This window comes from Symphalangus syndactylus, chromosome 8, assembly GCF_028878055.3.
Source record: "Symphalangus syndactylus isolate Jambi chromosome 8, NHGRI_mSymSyn1-v2.1_pri, whole genome shotgun sequence".
NCBI lineage: Eukaryota > Metazoa > Chordata > Mammalia > Primates > Hylobatidae > Symphalangus > Symphalangus syndactylus.
This window is the reverse complement of record NC_072430.2, coordinates 39,251,147-39,274,538: the sequence shown is the minus strand read 5'-3', so window position 1 is coordinate 39,274,538 and position 23,392 is coordinate 39,251,147. Positions and strand designations below refer to the sequence as shown.

General features: G+C 44.1%; 1 protein-coding gene across 2 annotated transcripts in view; it reads right to left on the bottom strand.

The window, feature by feature from the left end:
* The window catches only part of SPTLC2 (serine palmitoyltransferase long chain base subunit 2), a 109,842-nt gene extending 87,030 nt beyond the window's left edge, over positions 1 to 22,812 (bottom strand). The window contains exons 1-2 of one of the 2 annotated variants that reach the window (XM_055288630.2): positions 22,404 to 22,812; positions 929 to 1,123 (exon numbers count right to left, since the gene is read on the bottom strand). In XM_055288630.2, the coding sequence (XP_055144605.1) occupies positions 929 to 1,123; positions 22,404 to 22,541 (333 nt within the window). In that variant the 5' untranslated portion in view covers positions 22,542 to 22,812. The remainder of the gene's footprint in view (positions 1 to 928; positions 1,124 to 22,403) is intronic. The other variant, XM_055288631.2, reaches the window with a different exon arrangement.
* Between the last annotated feature and the right edge of the window lie 580 nt (positions 22,813 to 23,392).

The window sequence follows — 23,392 nt, the reverse complement described above, 5'->3', positions numbered from 1 at the left end:
GTCGGAGAATGGCGTGAACCTGGGAGGCGGAGCTTGCAGTGAGCCGAGACCAAGCCACTGCACTCCAGCCTAGGTGACAGAGCGAGACTCGTCTCAAAAAAAAAAAAAAAAAAATTAGTTGGGCGTGGTGGCAGTTGCCTGTAGTCCCAGCTACTTGGGAGGCTGAGGCAGGAGAATGGTGTGAACCCAGGAGGCGGAGCTTGCAGTGAGCCAACATCGCACCACTGCACTCCAGCCTGGGCAACAGAGCAGAGACTCCGTCTCAAAAAATAAACAAACAAACAAAAAACCCTTCAGAGGTACAAAGGAACGTGCAGAGAAAAGTGAAGTGAATGAAGCCCTCTTCCCCAGACAACCATGCTCATATGTTTACCATTCCTAAAATAAGAGTGTTGTTTATTGTAAATAGAATCGGTTGGCCACATTCTGTATTACAGCTTGTTTGTCCGGGGAGAGGAGCTGACGTGTGAATCACCCAACTATGTATAATGTATCTATGAGAAAACACATTATTAATTCCAAAGAACACAACCTTTTCAGAAAATGGTAAACACAACCTGGGATTCAGCACGGTGGTATGAACAGAAAGACCATGGCTTTTTCACCTCACAGTCCTCTGTCCACACAGCAGCTCTGATGCCTGGCATCTTAGGAAACGTTTAACTTGGGACTTTTTGATTTCTAATCCATAAAACAGGGATAGTGCCACCCACCTCCTTAGGTTTTTCTTGATTAAACCCATGTTGAATGCTTTGATATCTTTAACCTTGTTTTCAGCTTTCTTTGTAGAATGTTTTCATTTAACTGCATCTGGAATAGTTTAATTTTAATGTGTGCCCAAATTTCTGAGAAAAAACTTTTGTGCAAAAATACTCAGATTTCCATAAAAGCCTTCTATTTACAGAATCAAAAACTCTCTAACAGTTACCTTTTGTTCTTCTCTTTCTGTTGCATGGTGACACTTTTCAATTCTCCAATACCTCAAGAAATCTCGAAGATATCCAAAGAGGGTGAGTACGCCATACCCCACATATGTGAGCACAGCAACCAGCATTGGTGTTTCTTCAAAAGCTTCATTAAACGGTCTTTTATATAGTCCTCCATTTTGTGTAACATGATGGATCTAAAAGAGAGGTTAAAAATGTTTATTTCCATCATGGCAAGAAAAATATTCCCACCTAAAATCTAGGTCCTTAGAGATTTGCTGAATTATACCTTAAGAATTTTCTAAGTTCCGCCGGGCACAGTGGCTCACACCTGTAATCCCAGCACTTTGGGAGGCTGAGGCAGGCAGATCACTTGAGGTCAGAAGTTCAAGACCAGCCTGGTCAACATGGTGAAACCCCACCTCTACTAAAAATACCAATATTAGCCAGGATTGGTGGTGCACACCTGTAATCCCAGCTACTTGGGAGGCTGAGGGAGGAGAGTTGCTTGAACCTGGGAAGTGGAGGCTGCAGTAAGCCAAGGTCACACCACTGCACTCCTGCCTGGGTGACAGAGCAAGACTCTGTGTCAAAAAAAAAAAAGGGGGAATTTTCTAAATTCCAATCTCACTGGAAACAAGAAAAAAAAAAGAATTTTAGGCCAGGCATGGTGGCTCACGCCTATAATCCCAGCACTTTGGGAGGCCGAGGCGGACGAATCACCTGAGGTTGAGAGTTCGAGACCAGCCTGACCAACATGGAGAAACCCCATCTCTACTAAAAATACAAAACTAGGGGGGCGTGGTGGTGCATGCCTATAATCTCAGCTATTCAGGTGGCTGAGGCAAGAGAATTGCTTGAACCTGGGAGATGGAGGTTGTGGGGAGCCGAGATCAAGCCATTGCACTTCAGCCTGGGCAAAAAAAGCGAAACCTCATCTCAAAAAAAAAAAAAAAAGAATTGGCCGGGCGCGGTGGCTCAAGCCTGTAATCCCAGCACTTTGGGAGGCCGAGGCGGGCGGATCACGAGGTCAGGAGATCGAGACCATCCTGGCTAACACAGTGAAACCCCGTTTCTACTAAAAATACAAAAAAACATTGGCTGGGCGTGTTGGCGGGCGCCTGTAGTCCCAGCTACTCGGGAGGCTGAGGCAGAAGAATGGTGTGAACCCGGGAGGCGAAGCTTGCAGTGAGCCGAGATTGCGCCACTGCACTCCAGCCCGGGGGACAAAGACTCCGTCTCAAAAAAAAAAAAAGAATTTTGTAAGCAACAGTCAAATATAACACTAAGAGATAAGCAGGGCTACTTGTTTTCAATAGAAATAACCTATAAATTATATGCCCTTCAGATGAACAGTAAAAGAAGGGGAGCAAGAAGGACTGCATAAGAACACCACCTAACAATGATTTTTATCATTATTTGATTTTCTTAAATAGATTCTAAAATGCCAGCATAATTTCTTTTGTTCTAATAAAAAAAGCAAAAAATATAAATCAACAAAGAGAAAGCCTGTCCCAAAAAAGTACTATATTGGCTTACAGATGAAGAGATTACAAGTTCAAAAGTATATTCAGCTTTAGAATGTAAAATATTTGTAAATGTTTTACTACCACACACTCTTAAAGCACCCAGCCATAGTATTCCAAATAATTATCAGCAGTAGGCCCCTGTAGAAACATGTAGTTCAAATTAACCTTTGTTGGTGGTGATAACACAAGTAAATCATGCAAAAAACTAAGATGTTTATTTAAGTGTGGTCCAGGCTGGGTGCAGTGGCGCATGCCTGTAATCCTAGCACTTTGGGAGGCCAAGGTGGGCAGATCACTTGAGCCCAGGAGTTTGAGACCAGCCTGGGCACATGGCAAAATCTTGTCTCTACAAAAACTAAAAACAAAAATACTAGCTGGGGCCGGGTGTGGTGGCTCACGCCTGTAATCCCGGCACTTTGGGAGGCTGAGGCAGGAGGATCATAAGGTCAGGAGATCGAGACCATCCTGGCTAACACGGTGAAACCCCATCTCTACTAAAAATACAAAAAATTAGCCAGGCGTGGTGGTGGGCACCAGTAGTCCCAGCTGCTGGGGAGGCTGAGGCAGGAGAATGGCGCGAACCCGGGAGGCAGAGCTTGCAGTGAGCCGAGACTGTGCCACTGTACTCCAGCCTCGGCGACACAGTGAGACTCTGTCTTAAAAAAAAAAAAAAAAAACACACACACACTAGCTGGACACGGTGGCACATGCCTGTAGTCCCAGGTCCTCAGGAGATAGGTGGGAGGATCACCTGAGCCCAGAAGGTCGAGGTGGCAGTGAGCCATGATCGTGCCACTTCCCTACAGCCTAGGTGATAGAGAAAAAAAAAAAAAAGCGTGGCCCAGCATTATATAAAAGTAAAAAGAAAGTGAAACCCAGAACAAAGGGAAAAATTGTTAGTAACTGTCACAAATTCTTCTGTTCCTCTTCATCTTAAGTATTCATTCCCAAACATTGTAAGATTATCCCTTGTTTTAACCTTTGAGATACTTAGATTTTAATATACAAAAACCAAGCTACTTTACTTTTGATCTCATAGATGAAAACTTTTTGCTTCTTGGTCAATTTCAATAGAAATCTTGCTTTATAGAAGAAATCTGCTAGATAAGTTTGTGTGTTAACTTTAATCTTAACTTTGGAACAACTGCAGTGAGGATGGTTAATCAAAATTTACCAGGGGCATATCGTCAATTAAGCATTATGAAAAGTCCCAAAGAACTAAAAGATCCTTTCTTGCCCTCTCAGGCAATCTGATCAGAGATATGATATAAACAAATAAAAACAAATTAATAAAATTTACATAGCTATACAATCAATTGTTATACATATCCAAGGGGTAAAGATATTTTAGAATATCCTATCCTGGTAATGTTAGTTTTGGAAAGCTGCTTCAGTGTTACAAATTGGAATAGTTTGGAAAGACACAGTTGTGTCACAGTTGTGACAAAGGACAGGCATTCAGATAGGCATGGCAGATAGATGGAATCTGTTGGTACTGATTCAACTTGATGATCTAAATAACTTCTGAAAACTATTCACAAACTTATTTAGGTCTTCATCAATCTCTTCCACATAGGAGAAAAAGTTTGGTGTCAATATTTAATACTTAACTTTTATGCAGGAGTAAGATTGTAATGTGTTTAGAACAGAATAGCTAAAATTGAGCCAATATCTTAAGACAGAAAATTACTTAAAAATTAACAACATAACAATATAAAAAAGTTATTAAGCTGGACAAAGCAAAATGAAAAGCAATTTAAAAGACAAGAAAAATTAACATTCTGATCATCTCTTTAAAAACTGTATCTGAAAACATTTTGCCTTAAGAACTCTGTTTAATACCAGTGCCGAACTCTCCCTAACTATGAAATTATTTAAACTATTTACTCTCAACTGTACACATCATTAAAAAGCCTGGAAATTACAGAGCCCCCCCCCTCCCCCCGCAGTCTCAAACCAACGTGCAGGTCAGGAATGCTATGGGTGGGTCTCTTTTAAAGATATCCGTCTTGATTTCAGGCACACCCACACAGGCAGGATCAGGTCAATTCATACTGTAGGCTGGACTCTCTAGGAAGGAGGATGCTAAACCATTATGAAGAACTGTGTGATTTTACCAAAGCCTTATTCAAAATTAAATGTATTTTAAAGAATTAAGGTTCAACTAAGAAGTGGCTGGGGTTTCTTTTTTTCCACCTTCAGAACCTGTGAAAAGAAGTGACTGTGGAATATGGCTTCAGTCAAAACAGAGGGACTGATGATACAGGGAGGCGGATGGGCACGCCAACTGACACGCGAGCCTCTCAAAGGTGAAGTCTTTAAACTGAGAGAACAAAATCACTTCACCTTTAAGAACTGATGCTAAATCTTATCTTTCACATGATTCAAACAATAATAATGATATTACTCTCTTATACATAGGTAATAATCCATGAGGAAAAACACAGGTCTGCTTTGCTCATTATTGCACGTCTAGCACCCAGGGTAGTATTTATGAAGTCTTAATAAATAGTTAACACTTAATAACATTTCCTATCAGTGTGGTCACAGTCTGTTCACGTTAAGCAAACAAGAATGTGACACTATATTAGCATTATTAATCAAGGAAAGATTTAGGAATATCAAGAAATGTTTGCTTGAACAGAAAATGTAAAAGAAAGCAAAAATGCAAAGGAAGAAATTTTTTTCAGACAAGACTATAAGCACACCACCATAAAACACATTACAGAACAAGAGAAGGAAAAAAAAAATCAAACTAATGAGCCATTTTGTCCACATGCCTGTGGGCTGTCAACCATGTTTATTAAGCAGCTGAAAAGGCACTCCTAACCAAAGCAATAATGGGAAAGTATAATAAAAGATAAGCCATATGTGTAATACATGTTTCCATATGACTAAAATTGTCTGGAAGGAGACACAAGAAAATGGGGTAAGGAGTAGGGTGGGAAAAGATGGCATATTTTTTGTTTATAACCTTCTAAACAGCTTTGATTTTTCTTTTCTTGTTTTTTACGAGTATATATTGTCAGGCCTCTGAGTCCTAGCTATGCCATCATATCCCCAGTGACCTGCACATATACATCCAGCTTGCCTGAAGCAACTGAAGATCCACAAAAGAAATGAAAATAGCCTTAACCGATGACATTCCATCACTGTGATTTGTTTCTGCCCCACCCTAACCGATCAATGTACTTTGTAATCTCCCCCACCCTTAAGAAGGTTCTTTTTTTTTTTTTTTTTTTTTTTTTTTTTTTTTTTTTTTTTTTTTTTTTTTTTGAGACGGAGTCTCGCTCTGTCGCCCAGGCTGGATGCAGTGGCACGATCTCGGCTCACTGCAAGCCCCGCCTCCCGGGTTCACGCCATTCTCCTGCCTCAGCCTCTCCGAGTAGCTGGGACTACAGGCGCCCGCCACCACGCCCGGCTAATTTTTTCTATTTTTTTTTTTTTTTTTTTTTTTTTTTTTTTTTTTTTTGAGACGGAGTCTCGCTCTGTCGCCCAGGCTGGAGTGCAGTGGCGCAATCTCGGCTCACTGCAAGCTCCCCCTCCCGGGTTCACGCCATTCTCCTGCCTCAGCCTCTCCGAGTAGCTGGGACTACAGGCGCCCGCCACCACGCCCGGCTAATTTTTTCTATTTTTTAGTAGAGACGGGGTTTCACCATGGTCTCGATCTCCTGACCTCATGATCCGCCCGCCTCGGCCTCCCAAAGTGCTGGGATTACAAGCGTGAGCCACCGCGCCCGGCCAATTTTTTCTATTTTTAGTAGAGACGGGGTTTCACCGTGGTCTCGATCTCCTGACCTCGTGATCCGCCCGCCTCGGCCTCCCAAAGTGCTGGGATTACAAGCGTGAGCCACCGCGCCCGGCCAAGAAGGTTCTTTATAATTCTCCCTATCCTTGAGAATGTACTTTGTGAGATCCACCCCCTGCCTGCAAAACATTGCTCCCAACTCCACCTCCTATCCCAAAACCTGTAAGAACTAATGATAATCCACTGCCCTTTGCTGACTCCTTTTTCGGACTCAGCCCATGTGCACCCAGGTGAAATAAACAGCCTTGTTGCTCACACAAAGCCTGTGCGGGGGGCAGGGGGGGTTCTCTTCACACGTGAAACATTTGGTGCTGAAGACCCGGGTCAGCGGGACTCCTTCGGGAGACCAGTCCCCTGTCCTCATCCTCATTGTGTGAAGAGATCCACCTACGACTTCAGGTCCTCAGACCAACCAGCCCATGGAACATCTCGCCAATTTTAAATCGGGTAAGCGGCCTCTTTTTCTCTTCTCCAGCCTCTCTCACTATCCCTCAACCTCTTTCTCCTTTCAATCTTGGCGCCACCCTTCAATCTCTCCCTTCTAATTTCAATTCCTTTCATTTTCTGATAGAGACAAAGGAGACACATTTTATCCATGGACCCAAAACTCCGGTGCAGGTCACGGACTCGGGAAGGCAGCCTTCCCTTGGTGTTTAATCATTGCGGGGACGCCCTCTGATTATTCACCCACGTTCCATTGGTGTCTGATCTCCACGGGGACACCTGCCTTGGTCATTCACCCACGTTCCCTTGGTGGCAAGTCAACTGCGGGGATGCCTGCTTTGGCTGCTCACCCACATTGCAGTCCAGGGCTGCTCCCCACTCCCCTTCTCCGTGTCTCTACCTTTCTCTTTAAACTTGCCTCACTATCTATAGCCTCTCTAGTGAATTCTCATCTACTTCTTCTCAGCTAGACCTTACATGCTACTTCTTCTCAGACCTTACATGCCACGAGTAAGCGCAAGTCTACACTGCAATCCCAAATTCCTTTCCAGAACTCCACATTCACATTCCCACCTGCCTTCTACATAGCTCCACTTAGACTTCATGGGCACCTCAAACTCAACAAGTCTAAAGTTGAACTTCTTCTCACCATCCTAACCCTCCCTCCTCTCAGCTAAAACCTGATACTCCTCTTCTATTACCTATTTTGGTCAACAGCATCACCATCCAGTCTACCCAGTCTCCCAAGTTTGGAGTCATCTTTGGCTCCACCTTATTTTCTGGCTTCCAGATAGAATTAGTAATAACTTTCTGTGCTTTAGTCCAAGAGCTTCCTGTGGGGCACAAGAGAATTTTAAGGAGGTTGAAAAGGTTTCTTTTTTTTTTTCTCTTGACAGCATCTCACTCTGCCACCCAGGATGGAGTGCAGTGGTGTGATCATGGCTCACTGCAGCCTCTACCTTTCAGGCTTAAGTGATCCTCCGGCCTCAGCCTCCCAGGAAGCTGGGACCACAGCACAATAAGAGATTAACATAAGATAACATAAGATTAACACAATAAATATTTACTTATTTATTGTAGAGATGGGATTTCACTACATTGCCCAGGCTGGTCTCAAACTCCTGGGCTCAATCTATCCTCCTGCCTTGGTCTCCCAAAGTGCTGGGATTACAGGCATGAGCCACTGTGCCCAGCCTAGTCTACAAGTTTATTCAGATTTTGCCAAACATCCTAATGATATCCTCTATAGCAAAAGAAAACCCTGGAATATATGTTGCCTTCTGTCTCTTGAGTCTCAGGAAAATTTTTTAAAAATAATTAAAATAAAAAAGTTTTTATTGCACTGTAAACTGACTCAGAAGAAATGATCCTGAATAAAGGTTTCAAGAATCCCATGAAAGGACAGGGAGTAACTATGTTATAATGCAATAACAGTGAAGTAATTATTAGGAAACAGAAGCACACAGTTCTGATATGAATACAAAATCACAAAAGCATAATTTCCTTAAGCAAATAGGCACATTCCAGCTGCATGCTACAGCAGGATAACAGAACCTGCCCAGCTGGTGAATGGTTTAGAACTTTATTTTTAAAAACTTAATGTCTAATATGAACCACCCATTATTCGTCAGCAATCAAAGAACTGTTATCATGCTTTGTCCATTAAACGAACCCTATTCATTTTCAAGTGGTATGTTTCTGTTGCTCCTTAAAATCAGTTCTGCTGAAACTGTCCTTGCAATTTTACTGAAATGTACTGGCCTCTCCCTACTGCATACCACACATACTACAGAGAACAGTTTGGAGCTTTACACAAATCACATAGGCTATACCATGCTCTGAATGTGTATGTCCAGAAGTGTCTCCTTTTCTCAGCAGGGAAATTTTGAAAAGCAGGAAGTCCACAAGTTTTTCTTGTAAGCAGCATAAATTCTTTAATTTTTGTCAGTAAGTATCTCATGTGGAGATGGAATGGAGCGAAAAACGTTTCCAAAACTAGCTGTGAAACACATTTATATTTTGACATTACCATTTTCCTATTGAAAACCCCCAAAAGGAGATCTTCAAGCAAATATAGAGTGGAACATTTCCATTTCAGTTCAGTGGCATCCTGTACACACTGGGCACTCATGTCTGCCCAGGAGTTATCACACTAACTGGCCTCCAAAAGCCTCCGCTGTAACACTTTTCCATCTCTAGATAAGCATCGCGGTGTAAGAGATGCAAGAGCCTGAAGACTGGAGTACAAGTGCAGCTCTGCCACAAATTCTCTATCTTCATCTGAGCCCTCCCCCACTGCTGACATGTTCTGAGCCTGTAATACCATCCCCTCCACTCTGACCCCTCCACATGCTCCAATCTGGTTTTGTGGTGCACACCACTGGAGAGGCAATCCGGTTTGTGTCAACTTCCCTTCTCTGGGAATACTCCCTGATATGCAGGGATGGGCCCCTGGTGGTCACGTGTATGCTTTGTGACCATATTTCCTGGACCATAACTGAATGACACAGCATAGACACCTCTGCCAAAAGAAATCCAACAACCCTCTTTTATGGGGGTTTAAAATGTCAATGGGGAGAGAGTTTGAAGGGCAGTGGGTCTCCAATGTCCTGAAGAAAGGGTTCACAAACTCCTGCCACTGAGGTCCCAAGAGCTGTGCCAATTCCTGCCTTTCTGAGATTTGTTCAATTTCATCCCCCATCCCATTTTTGTATACCTATCATCCTTCCAATAAATCACTCTTTGTTTAGTTTAACCAGAGTCAGTTTCTGTCACTCTCAACTAAAACAGTTAACAGATAGTGATTCTATATAAAAATCTCTTAGAACTTCTTTTCTACATTTTTATTGGGTATTTATCACATTAGCAGAGTCTGTAAACTTTAAGGGCTTCAAGAAATTTTTAAAAAATATTTCCCGGCCGGACGCGGTGGCTCACGCCTGTAATCCTAGCACTTTGGGAGGCCAAGGCGGGCGGTTCACCTGAGGTCGGGAGTTTCAGACCAGCCTGACCAACACGGAGAAAACCCATTTCTACTAAAAATACAAAATTAGTCTGGCGTGGTGGTGCACGCCTGTAATCCCAGCTACTTGGGAGGCTGAGGCAGGAGAATTGCTTGAACCTCGGAGGCAGAGGTTGCAGTGAGCCAAGATCCTGCAACCACATTCCAGCCTGGGCAACAAAGCAAGACTCTGTCTCCAAAAAAAGGTAAAATGACAAACTCATGCACACACATGCTAATCTGGAATGCTATAAATCAAACTGAAAACACTGGTTATTTTATAGTGGAATGGCTGGCCACTTTGACTTTCTACTTTAAACATTTGGCCTATTTATTTATTTTAAAGAGACAGGGTCTCACTCTGTTGCTGCCCAAGCTGGAGTAGAGTGGCGTAACCATAGCTCACTGTAACCTCAAACTCCTGGGCTCATGTAATCCTCTCACCTCAGCCTCCAGAGTAGCTGAGACTATACAAGTGCTCGCCACCATAACTGGTTAATTTTTTTTTTTAGATGAGGTTTCCCTATGTTGCCCAGGCTGGTCTTGAACTCCTGGCCTCAAGGAATCCTCCCAGTTTGGCCTTCCAAAGTGCTGGAATTGCAGGCATAAGCCACCATGGCTGGCCCAGAACAAACTTATGTCATGTTTGTGGCAACAAAAATTCAAAAAACAATGAGACTTCCACTTCCAGGTTAGCTTTAATAGAGAGAGGCAAGCCAGTGCTTTCACAGTAACGACTAGATAAACTATATAGATTATTCAAATAAATAAATGGCTTTAAAGATTGAAGAGCTGTCTTCTATGCATAGCAAAGAGGACTAGCAGAATTAAAATTCCAGAGGGAGAAGAGCCCTTTCTAGGTGAGCCGAAACTGCCAGCCACTTTCTCTCTCCCTGTGGTACTTGTAGAGCTTCAGCGTGAGTGATGATAACTGAGGCTTGCCACAGGCAGGACTCCATCAAGAGAAAGAAAAAACAGCAGAACTTATAACAGCTGTATGGGTTGGCATGACAGACTAAATTCCATAAGAGCCCTAAATTTATGGCCAGTTTCTACACAGACATTTACCTCCAGCTAGGGAGGCTGGAGGCCTGAACTAGAAAGGCAAAGTGAAATCAAGCACAATCTCACAGTGCTTAGCAGATAAAGCTAGAGGGAGTGGCCTGTAACAAACATACAATGGATCCCACCCTTGAGATACTACACTGAACTCAAGGACTTAAATCTTCAGCCCAGTCCAACTCAGTTGTTTGGATAGAGGTGTTTTACACTTCACTGTATCTGCCTAAGACTGCAAAAGGCAAACATTAACTTTAGACTCTAAAGGTCTTTACACACATTGTCTAGAAATCGTCAAAAACTTCTGCTGCCAGGCGCAGTGGCTCACAACTGTAGTTCCAGCATTTTGGGAGGCCGAGGTGGGCTGATCACGAGGTCAGGAGTTCGAGACCAGCCTGACCAACATGGTGAAACCTTCTCTCTACTAAAAATACAAAAAATTTGCCAAGCATGTTGGCGCACGCCCATAATCCCAGCTACTCGGGAGGCTGAGGCAGGAGAGTCACCTGAACCTGGGAGGCAGAGGTTGCAGTGAGCCGAAATTGTGCGCCGCTGCACTCCAGCCTGGGCAACAGAGCAAGACTCTGTCTCGAAAAACAAAAACAATAACTTTTGCTTTCCCAGGAGGGAGGGGACTGTGTGTGTGTGTGTGTGTGTGTGTGTGTGTGTGTGTGTGTGTGTGTGTAGGTACGGAATACAGCAGTCTACATGTTCACCTTGCATCAGCACTGCTAGCCTAGGGAATCTCTCACAACTTGATCATCCCTCCCTTTAATTTCACATGCCCAGAGAAGTGGAGATTTCTCATGTTCAATTTTTTAACATTTTCAAAACTACAAAAATAATTTTTCAACATTAAAGTCTCTTCTAGGAATCCAAAGCCCTATTCCACTGAGAAAGTCAAAGTCAACACAATCATTTCATTTTTTTCCCCACTCATTCTACAAATACTTAATTTCTATCTATATGTCAAGAACTGTACTCTAGGCTGGGCACAGTAGCTCACGCCTGTAATCCCAACACTTTGGGAGGCCAAGGCGGGAGGACTGCTTGGGCCCAGGAGTTTAAAACCAGCCTGGGCAACATAGTGAAACCCTATCTCTACACAAAATTTTCAAAAGTTAGCCAGATGTGGTGGTGCATGCCTGTAGTCCCAGCTACTGGGGAGGCTGAGATAGGAGGATCTCCTGAGCCCAGGAGGTTGAAGCTGCAGTGAGCCATGATGGCGCCACTGCACTCCAGCCTGGGTGATAGAACAAGACCCATCTCAAAAACAAAAACAAAAACAAAACAGAAAAACTGTACTCTGTATTTGATGATACAAAGAAGAGGTAATCCTTGTCTTCAAGAATTGTGCAGTATTTTTTGTTTTTTTTTTAAGAGAAAATGGGTGTAAATATAAAAGGGAGTAAGGAAATCATTTTAAAGAATATCACCTAAAGGAATTTATATTTAATATGCAAGATGAAAAACACATACAAAGTAATAAGCATTTCTCTTACAAATGTTTCTCAAGCTGCCTCCTCCTCTTCACTTGACTGACAAAATCAAGGAAAGCAGATTAAGCAATTTGTCAAGTCATGGGAAAGCTAAATATCAAAGTTGGAACTAGAGTCCAATTATTTATAGGTTGGTGCAAAAGTAATTGCCATTAAATGGTTTTTGCCATTAAAAGTAATGGCAAAAGTAATTACTTTCAATGGCAAAAACCGCAATTACTTTTGCACCAATCAATACATTTTCCATTTGCCATTCCTCAGTTTATATTGCCTGAGATTTTCTTTTTTTATGTTATTAATTCCACGGCCTTCCAATGAATTGAGATTTTCTAAGAATCAAATTTTCCTTTAATTATTTCAGAGGTACTACAACTTAATCCGATTGTTTTAAAATAATCAGTGGCTTAATATTAGAATTTTACTTCAAATTCATCTTCCATACTTATTTTTGCTATTTAAATAATTAGCTATTTTTGTTATTCATGTTATTAGCTACACTTAGATGGGGACAAATGGTTATACGGGTTTCCTCTACTAAGAAAATGTGTTTCTAGGAAATGAGGTTTCACACCAACTAATTCAGTTGTCCTGGAAATAACCTGCTTGCCTATATAAAAGTCAAGCTTACACAGGAGGCAATAAAGACACTACCCTTTAACACAACCCGCAGAGCTCTCCAGCACGTGGTGGACTGCAGTCCAACCAGGATCACAGGCCCAGTTTCTCAGCTCAGCTTCTTGACGTTTGAAATCAATGTGAGAAAAGAGCAGAGAAAAGAGCTGACACGTTTCCCCTTCCTTGTAGCACCAGCCGGCATCTCACAGCTGAAGCCCTTGGTAAGACAATGGAGAGGGTGCTGCAAAAGTCACCACTGGCCCCACTGCCCTGTAGGGAGAGCTTAGGGAGAGGTGATGAAGTATATCAGAGTGTGCCAGACCCCAGGACCTTCTCTGGCCTCTTCCTACTTCTCACAAGCTGTCCTCTCATGCTAGTAAGAACATTCAGTAATCCGCTATTGTTTTAAACCACTCGCAAACCTGATACACTACAAATTAGGCTATGGGTTTCTTTAACGGCTCGTGTATCACCACAATCCATTTCTTACTTATGTCTGTAACATTATTTTAGGGATCTAGCTTTTGTCAACCAGCAGAGTATGTATGAAATATGACACAATAATTATCATCAAAAGATAGAAATAAAACTGTATTCAACATCTAGCTTTATAAAAACTTAAGATTTAGCTTATATGCTTTCGATCTTTTTTCCATTAAATAAAACATTAAAGTTATCATTCATTCAATACTTATTGAGTCCCTGCTATGAGCCAGGCAAGATCCGAGCACTAGAAATACACTCCTGTGAGAGAGGCAGACAACAGATAAGCAAATAGATACACCGTATCAGATCACACTGCTACAATCAGAATAAAATCGTGGAAAAAGAGCATTTTAAACAGGGTGGCGGTAAGGTGTAAGCAGACGGACTTGGAGTAGGGAAGAGAACTCTGTGAAAAAGCTTTCCAGGCTGAGGTAACTATAAAGGCTAAAGCCCCAGGGACCCCAGGCATGGTGGCTCACGCCTGTAATTCCAGCACTTTGGGAGGCTGAGACAGGAGAATCGTTTGAACCTAGGAGGTGGAGGTTGCAGTGAGCTGAGATCACACCACTGCACTCCAGCCTGGATGACAGATTGAGGCTCCATCTCAAAATAATAATAATAATAATAATAAGGCCCCAGGGAGGGGTGCTTGATGGCAATGTGTTTGGGGAACATCAGAAAGCCCAGATTGGCTAGAAAGCAGTGACCTGGCAGGATATGAAGTCAGAGAGGGATGGGAAAGTTCATGGTGGGCCTTGCAAACCCTATTTTGTATTTTGTTATCAGTGACAGGAGGCCATCAGGACAGTGTCAAGATCTGACAAGTTTAAGTAGTTCTCCAATCCTTTTAAGAAGTTTGTCCTGGGGAAATGCTGTATTTCCTTTCCTCCCCAGAGGAACTGGGAATTTGGTGTTTATCATTCCCCTGCATTTTCAAATACTTTCACTATATAAACACGTGGCCATAAACAATGTAGTATTCTCCTGCATGTATTAGTACTGCATTCCTTCAGTAGTATTGCTGAATAATATCCTTTTATATGGATATACCATATTTTATCTATTCATCAGTTGATAGACATTTGGATTGTTTCTACTTTTTGGCTATTATAAATAATGCGGGGCTAGACACAGTGGTTCACGCCTGTAATTCCGGCACTTTGGAAGGCCAAAGCGGGTGGATCACTTAGGTCAGGAGTCTGAGATCAGCCTGACCAATGTGGTGAAACCCCATCTCTACTAAAAATATAAAAAATTAGCTGGGCGTGGTGACGCGTGCCTGTAGTCTCAGCTACTCAGAAGGCGGAGGCAGGAGAATTGCTTGAACCAGTGGGGTGGAGGTTGCAGTGAGCCACACTGCACCCCAGCCTGGGCGACAGAGCGAGACTGTCTCAAAAAAAAAAAAAAAAAAAAAATCTTGCCACTCATGGTGGCGTATGCCTGTAGTCCCAGATACCTGGGAGGCTGAGGTGGGAGGATTGACTGAGCCCAGGAGGTGGAGGCTGCAGTGAGCCATGTCCTGCCAGCCTGGGTAACAGTAACACCCTGAATCAATCAATCAATCAATAATGCTGCTATTATAATTAATATACAAGTTTCTGCAGGAACATGTGTTTCATTTTTCTTGGGAGTAGAATTACTGGGCCACATGCTAACTCTATGTTTAACTGTTTCCTAAAGTGGCTGCATCATTTTATAATCCCACCAGCAATGTATCAGGATTCTAATTTCTCTATATCCTCACGAATGCTTAATATCTGGTTTATTCTTTTAGCAATCCTAGTGGTGTGAAATGGTATCTAACTGTGGTTTTGTCTTGTTTTGTTTTGTTTTGTTGAGACAGTGTCTCACTGTCGCCCAAGCTGGAGTGCAGTGGCACCATCTCGGCTCACTGCAACTTCTACCTCCTGGGTTCAAGTGATTCTACTACCTCAGACTCCCAGAGTAGCTGGGATTATAGGCACGTGCCACCACACCTGGCTAATTTTTACATTTTTAGTAGAGACGGGGTTTCACCATGTTGGCCAGGCTGGTCTCAAACTCCCGACCTCAAGTGATCCGCCCATCTCGGCTTCCCAAAATGCTGGGATTACAGGCGTGAGCCATGGTGCCTGGTCATATACTTTATTATTTTTTAATTAAATAGAGATGGGGTCTCGCCACGTTGACCAGGCTGATCTTGAACTCCTGGGCTCAAGCAATCCTTACACCTTGACTTCCTTAGTGCTGGAATTACAGGTGTGAGCCACTGTGCCCGGCCCTTAATATGCATTTTTCGGAGTAAGACTGGATCATACCCATAGTCTCAGTACAACCGCATATTTCACTGTACTTAGAAATTATCGGGCCGGGCGCGGTGGCTCACGCTTGTAATCCCAGCACTTTGGGAGGCCGAGGCGGGCGGATCACGAGGTCAGGAGATCGAGACCACGGTGAAACCCCGTCTCTACTAAAAATACAAAAAATTAGCCGGGCGTGGTGGCGGGCGCCTGTAGTCCCAGCTACTCGGAGAGGCTGAGGCAGGAGAATGGCGTGAACCCGGGAGGCGGAGCTTGCAGTGAGCCGAGATTGTGCCACTGCACTCCAGCCTGGGCGACAGAGCGAGACTCCGTCTCAAAAAAAAAAAAAGAAAAAAAAAAAAAAAAAAAAGAAATTATCACAAAATAGTCTGGCACAGTGGCTGTAATCCCAGCACTTTGGTAGGCTGAAGCAGGAGGATGCTTGTGGTCAGGAGTTTGAGACCAGACTGGGGGGCTGGGTGCGGTGGCTCACACCTGTAATCCCAGCACTTCAGGAGGCCAAGGTGGGAGGATCCATTGTGCCCAAGAGTTTGAGATCAGCCTGGGCAACATAGTGAGACTCTGTCTCCCTCTCTCTTTATAGATATATATATATTTATATATTTTTGTTTGTTTTTTTAAGTAAAAAAGAGACTAGCCTGGGGAACATAGCAAGACCCATCTCTACAAAAAAAATAAATAAAGAGCCAGGCACGGTGGCTCAAGCCTGTAATCCCACAACTTTGGGAGACATAGGCAGGCGGATGACGAGGTCAGGAGATCGAGACCATCCTGGCTAACATGGTGAAATCCCATCTCTACTAAAAATACAAAAAAAAAAAAAAAAATTAGCCAGGTGTGTTGGCGGGTGCCTGTAGTCCCAGCTACTCGGGAGGCTGAGGCAGAAGAATGGCGTGAACCTGGGAGATGGAGCTTGCAGTGAGCCAAGATTGCACCACTGCACTCCAGCCTGGGTGACAGAGCAAGACGCCGTCTCAAAAAAATTAAAAAAATAAAAAATTAGCCCACTGTAGTGGTGCACACCTGTGGACCCAGTTACTTGGGAGGCTGAGGTGGGAGGATCGCTTGAGCCCAGGAAGTTGAGGCTGCAGTAAGCCACGACTGCGCCACTGCAGGCCAGGCTGCAGCGACACCCTATCTCACCAAAAAAAAAAAAAAAAAAAAGGAAAGAAATTATCAGAAAGTAGCAGAAGGATTTACAATAGACCACATTAAAAAACAAACCTCCGGGCCGGGCGCAGTGGCTCACGCTTGTAATCCCAGCACTTTGGGAGGCCGAGGCGGGCGGATCACGAGGTCAGGAGATCGAGACCACGGTGAAACTCCGTCTCTACTAAAAATACAAAAAAATTAGCCGGGCGTGGTGGCGGGCGCCTGTAGTCCCAGCTACTCGGAGAGGCTGAGGCAGGAGAATGGCTTGAACCCGGGAGGCGGAGCTTGCAGTGAGCCGAGATTGCTCCACTGCACTCCAGCCTGGGTGACAGAGCGAGACTCCGTCTCAAAAAAAAAAAAAAAAAAAAAAAAAAAACAAACCTCCGGCTGGGCGCGGTGGCTCACGCCTGTAATACCAGCATTTTAGGAGGCCAAGGCAGGTAGATCACCTGAGGTCAGGAGTTTGAGACTAGCCTGGCCAGCACTGTGAAATCTCATCTCTACTACAAATGCAAAAATCAGCCAGGTGCGGTGGCGCATGCCTGTAATCCCAGCTACTCGGGAGGCTGAGGCTGGAGAATCGCTTGAACCCAGGAGGCGGAGGCTGCAGTGGGCTGAGATGGCGCCACTGCACTCCAGCCTGGGCGACAGAGTGAGATTCTGTCTCAAAAAAAACAACCTAACACAGAGATTATCCCAATGCTTTATGATCCCACATTAAACATGTATTATTTCTATAATGAGAAGTAAAAATTATTTTTTTAAAAAAGGAAGAATAGCTGCCTCAAGCTTTGCAATAAAAAGTAGTCTTAAAGACAAACTTAAGATAAATTTTCTAACAGTAAATGGGTCAAGAGCAAAGGACTTACTTTTTTATCGGTTACAAATTGTGAATTACATTACAGAAGCGTCTCAGAAACTACCCAGAAGGGAACTGACTTTGAGTCCGCAAACCATTTATTTAATCAACTACGGCACACCCACTCAGAATGCAAACAGTGCCTCTACCCATCCCTCTGAATTGCCTATTCTACCAATAAACACTGCTTCTTTCTTTCAAAAATTGAATCTAATTAAATCAACCAATTAACTGTCTTGCTCAAAGCAGTGCAAATTTCTATGGCACATGGGCAAACCCTAAAAAGTGGGCAAGTCTGACTTTTCTGAACATCCTAGTTCTAAAATACTATCTTAAGAACATAGTTGCTTACACATTTCCCAAGAATTCCTGTTAAAGAAAATTCCTGAGTACCTCAAATAACTCTGGAATTCTTCAGATGCAGCTATGTAAGAATCAAGATATGCTCCCCCTTAGAGTGAAAATTGAAATGAAAATCTTGTCCTCCAAGTTGTAATTACATTATTTCTGAAAAGCCTTGAGGTATCTGAGGTATCTTATCAGGACCTGCTAAATCTAAACAGATATATGACTATTCTAACTATTTCTACTGTTCTGGCCTCATAACTATCTTCTCCTTTTCCTTAACTATCACATTAAATCCCCAGTTACTGTTTCCCCTCAGTGGAAACAAAAGCTAGCAGCTATTTAGTAAACCAGCTTTCATTAGTTATTTATTTGCCTCCTCCTAAGAAGCAAGACTAACACTTTGTTCTTTCTACTTTGTTTGTCTTATTATTTAACATAAGAACACAACTCTTGCCTCAATTCCTCGAGATAGAATTTTTTACTCTGACAGCCAGAGAGCTCTCATCCTTCTAATATATCATTAAAACTACACCCAAAGGGAAAAAAGTTAGGGTCAAAACTGTCTCAAAGGTAGATAACTTTTTTCTTTCACACTTATTAACTAATTGAGGAAAGTAAAAGGAAAACCTAAATCTCAAAACTTCTATAAAGAAATGGAAGCTCTTTTAAAAAGAGCTGTTAACATGGAGTTTTAAAAACAAACACACGAACGAAATACTATATTTCAGGTGCAACCAAAACATGGCATTTATTTAATCAAATGTTAAATCCACAGGAAGAAATCTGGTAATTAAGATCATGGAATAATCCAATTTGCTATAGAGAAAAACTTGCTGCAAATCCCCTGGAGATCTTTAAAAACAGTATAGAATTTTCTATCAAGACTGATTTTAATAAAGTCCTACAAAGAGATAAAGGACTGAATTAAATAAACCGCCAAAGGTTCTTTCCAATGCTAATGTAAAAGTTTCCCTTGGGCAAATTGCCACACTTTACCTCAAATAAAGGCTTGTGCTCCTCCCACTCATCTGAATAGCAGAGAGGAAAAATTACTGCTCTATTGTTCAACTGTTACTATTGTGAAAACTATGTGTCTACTGTCATCACTAAACAGCAATGTCTGATTGTTGCACAACTCCTTAACACAGCATGTAGCTAATCAAATTCTAAACCCAAATCCAAGAGTTGTTCTTTTACTATATACTTTCATTCATCCCCTCAAGCACAGAAACATACTCTTGAGAGTGTAAAGTGATCTTAGACGTTCCTGGCTTCTCTCCTGTTCATTAAAAGACATGGTGGGAGCCGGGCGAGGTGACTCAAGCCTGTAATCCCAGCACTTTGGGAGGCTGAGGTGGGCGGATCACGAGGTCAGGAGATCGAGACCATCCTGGCTAACACGGTGAAACCCCGTCTCTACTAAAAAAAAAAAAAACACAAAAAAATTAGCCGGGCGTGTTGGCGGGTGCCTGTATTCCCAGCTACTCGGGAGGCTGAGGCAGGAGAATGGCGTGAACCCAGGAGGTGGAGGTTGCGGTGAGCCGAGATCGCGCCACTGCACTCCAGCCTGGGGGACAGAGAAAGACTCCGTCTCAAAAAAAAAAAAAAAAAAAAAAGACATGGTAGGAGATGTGCGGAAAAGAATTTACATCTCAACCATGTTATACTCTAAATTCATATTTTAGTGAAAGCATGACACACAGCTGTATGCGTATTTTTGATGGCACAGTTGGCAATATTTCCCCCAGAAAGAGGGGAAAGATAGGTAGAGGTTGGAGCACAAGCACATCGCTTTAATTAAAATGAAAACAACTTTTTAAAAATGTTAAGATATTGTATTGCTCTCACGTAGTTACCAAGATCTCTCTTTTGTATAAGAAAGAAAAAAATTCACAGGCAATATTCCTCCATCTGAGAGTGTAGAAAGCTCTAGATCTGAAGTCTGTTTTAAAAATACTGGTGAGAAGTAGTTTTCTAGAAGGGATACTGCAGCCCTCACAGCATTCCAACAGACCGTTCTTCCAAATGCCACCAATGTGCCTTGAGTGAAACTTTTATAAAACACGTCCCCAAAAGTCAACCAAATGTTATTCATACAGATTTTAAAATGTCATATTAGTACCTTGATATTTCTTCACCTTATTAGTTGGCAAGCTCTGAAGAAATATCATTCTACAAATGCTAAATTGTTAGAGATTATGGGAGAAAGGTCCTTGATTTCCTACTAAATCAGAACATAACTCACAGAGATTGAAAGGAACATTTGAACACAAAGCACCGCTGAAGTGTGAACACCTTTCTCGACTTCCTTTTTCATTTTAAAAAATCATACCGGCCGGGCGCGGGGGCTCACGCCTGTAATCCCAGCACTTTGGGAGGCCGAGGCGGGAGGATCACGAGGTCAGGAGATCGAGACCATCCTGGCTAACACGGTGAAACCCCGTCTCTACTAAAAAATACAAAAAATTGGCCGGGCGTGGTGGCGGGTGCCTGTAGTCCCAGCTACTCGGGAGGCTGAGGCAGGAGAATGGCGTGAACCCGGGAGGCAGAGCTTGCAGTCAGCCGAGATCACGCCACTGCACTCCAGCCTGGACGACAAGAGCGACACTCCGTCTCAAAAAAAAAAAAAAAAACATACCTCGGCCAGGTGCGCCTGTAATCCCAGCACTTTCAGAGGCCAAGGCAGGCCGATCACCTGAGGTCAGGAGTTCGCGACCAACCTGGACAACATGGTGAAACCCCGTCTCTAATAAAAATACAAAAATTGGCCGGGCCTGGTGATGGGCGCCTGTAATCCCAGCTACTCGGGCGGCTGGGGCAGGAGAATCGCTTGAACCCAGGGGGTGGAGGCTGCAGTGAGCCGAGATCGCGCCATTGCACTCCAGCCTGGGTGACAAGAGCAAAACTGTCTCAAAAAAAAAAAAAAAAAACCTCAATGAAATTACCTGCAATGTATTTTCTAACTCCTACCCGTTAAATTTCCCTATTACATTCTATACCACAACAATTTTGTCTTATAAGTCGTTTACACTGCTAGGAAAACGACAAACTATTCCACTGCTTATAATGAGCTGATTGTTATCACTTCCTCCCTCACACAATTATTTCTTTAAAAGTGAAAACAAATCTTTTGATCTGTGTATTACTTCGCCTAGACACCTTACAACTTCAGTGGAGGTTAAGTCTGTTTTACTTATTTTTTCCCTCAACTCTCAGTCTCAGTATCTCAACATGACCTGGAAAAATGCTTTATTTTCTGCTTCGCACCAAACAGTAACAGATCTATCCATCATAACTACTCATCTGGGGAGGAGCCTGCCAGATATTTATGTTAAAGCCAAATTAAGATCACCATCCTATCAAACTGCAACAGTCACACTCCTGCTAAAGGGGAACAGAGTACTTTCTAAGTGTTCCTTAATATCTGTACAAGACTTAAACGTATTAAAGTCAACTGGAAATTATCGCAACACTCTCTTCCAGGAACACCATCTTGCATCTTTTTAACCAGCTCATCTTTAAAAACACATTTCAACAAAATATCTGACAGTCCAGAGCACTGTAAGGTTGATAATAAGCATTGTCTTGAATTTAGAACTTTTCAAAATGTTTTAGAACTGCCTGAACTTGGTTGATGATTCAGCATGGTTAATTAGTATAGAGTCATCACCAGGCTAAACAATCCCCTTGTGTGATAGCACTCGTGTTCAGGAAAGGGTCGAAGGGGCCGCCTAATCCAACCTGGAGCCTGGGGTAGAGTCTCACCACGGGCAGAGTTAAGAGAATGATGCTTTCGAGGGACCAGCTTGGATTCCCTTACAGATCTACGGACCAATGTCCTGGCTGGGGAGTGAACGTGGTAGTCCAGAATGTGGTTGGGAGAGGCTGGGTGTGCTTCCATCTGACACCACCGCCTAACTTTCTTTGCTTCTTAAGGACCCCACGGGTGGTTTTCTTTGGAGGGCTGCAGGACTTTAAAACGAAGCAACAACCTCGGGGGTTTGAGAAGGGACCCTCGGGAGCCCATGGGCGGCTCCCACTGGGGTCCGAGGGGCCCCTCATCGCTTCCCCTGGGAGCGGCACACACTTCTGGCAGGATGGGGCAGAGAAAAGTACCCGGGGCTCTGAGCAGAACCCAGAGCTCCGGGAGTAAGGGAGGACGACCTCCAGGCGCGGAGAGGTGGGGAGCCCCCAAGCCGTCCTTGAGCCTCCAGGCTCGTGGAGGTCGGGCCAGCGGCCGGACACTGCCGCCTACACCTGCGAGCGGCTCCCGCCCCGCGGATTGCCCAGCGGATGGCCCGGAGACCTCGCCCCGCCCGGCCGCCCCTCCGCCACTCCGCACCGCCACTCTGGCCCCGCCGCGCGGGCCCCTCGTACCTGGCCGGCGGCGGCTGCGGCTGCGGCTGCGGCTGCAGCGCTGCTCCTCACGTACCCGTTCCGTACTTCCCCGTTCGCCACGCAGCCATTCGCCCGCACCGTGCGGCGGCAGCAGCAGCCTCCGGGCTCCGGCCGCATCTTACTGGCAGCACCAGGCGCAAGGCAGGCTCTGTGGGCGGTGGCAGCGGCGGCCGCGACTCCAAGTCCCGCTCCGCACCCCACCCACCTCCCCGAAACCGGAAATGGCTGTAGCGCCGCCGCCAATTCCCGGGCGGGCCTTCACAGAGGGCGGGGCCCTCTCCGCAGAGGACCAGGCTCGCCCAAGGCCACGCAGCGAAGGGAAAGAGCGGCGGAGACCGGCCGAGAGGGATGTGGACCTGACGACCGCTGACCAATCTGGAAGAGAAGGAGGCGGACCCCATGCTGCTGCCTGGCCAATCACGGACGAGAGCAAAGCGCCTCGCCGGTGGAGAGGGGGCTTCTCTAGAGGGACGCCAGGGCCTGGCAGCTGATTGGAGGCCGCATCCAGGTCCGGGGTAGGGCTTGCCTGTTTAATGGTCCAGACCGAGGAGGAGGCGGAGCCCAGGGAAAAGTAGCCAATTAGAGTGTGAGGCAATAAAAGGGGCTAAACCGAAGTCTCTAGAGCGGGTTCCCAGGTTCTCCAGGACAGGTGGCGCCCTCTCTGCCCTTGCCTCGTGGGAAGTTCTGGGGTTTATGTCCTAGCCCAAGACAGGCAGCTCCTTTATTTAATTAACTGATTCCTCTGTGAGTGTTTATAGAATAGGTTTTTTGACAATCTCTTACCATTCTTCAATATACACTACACATTCACTATTTCTGAATTATTATAAGTAATAATTCAGATGTCTTTTCACGTGCCCTTCACATGTGCCCTTGGCAGGGTTTTCTATACAGTCTCCTTTAAATTAAGTCTGTCCTTCAAAGTCAGAAAACTTGGTCTAATTCCAACTCTGCCAATAACCAGAAGC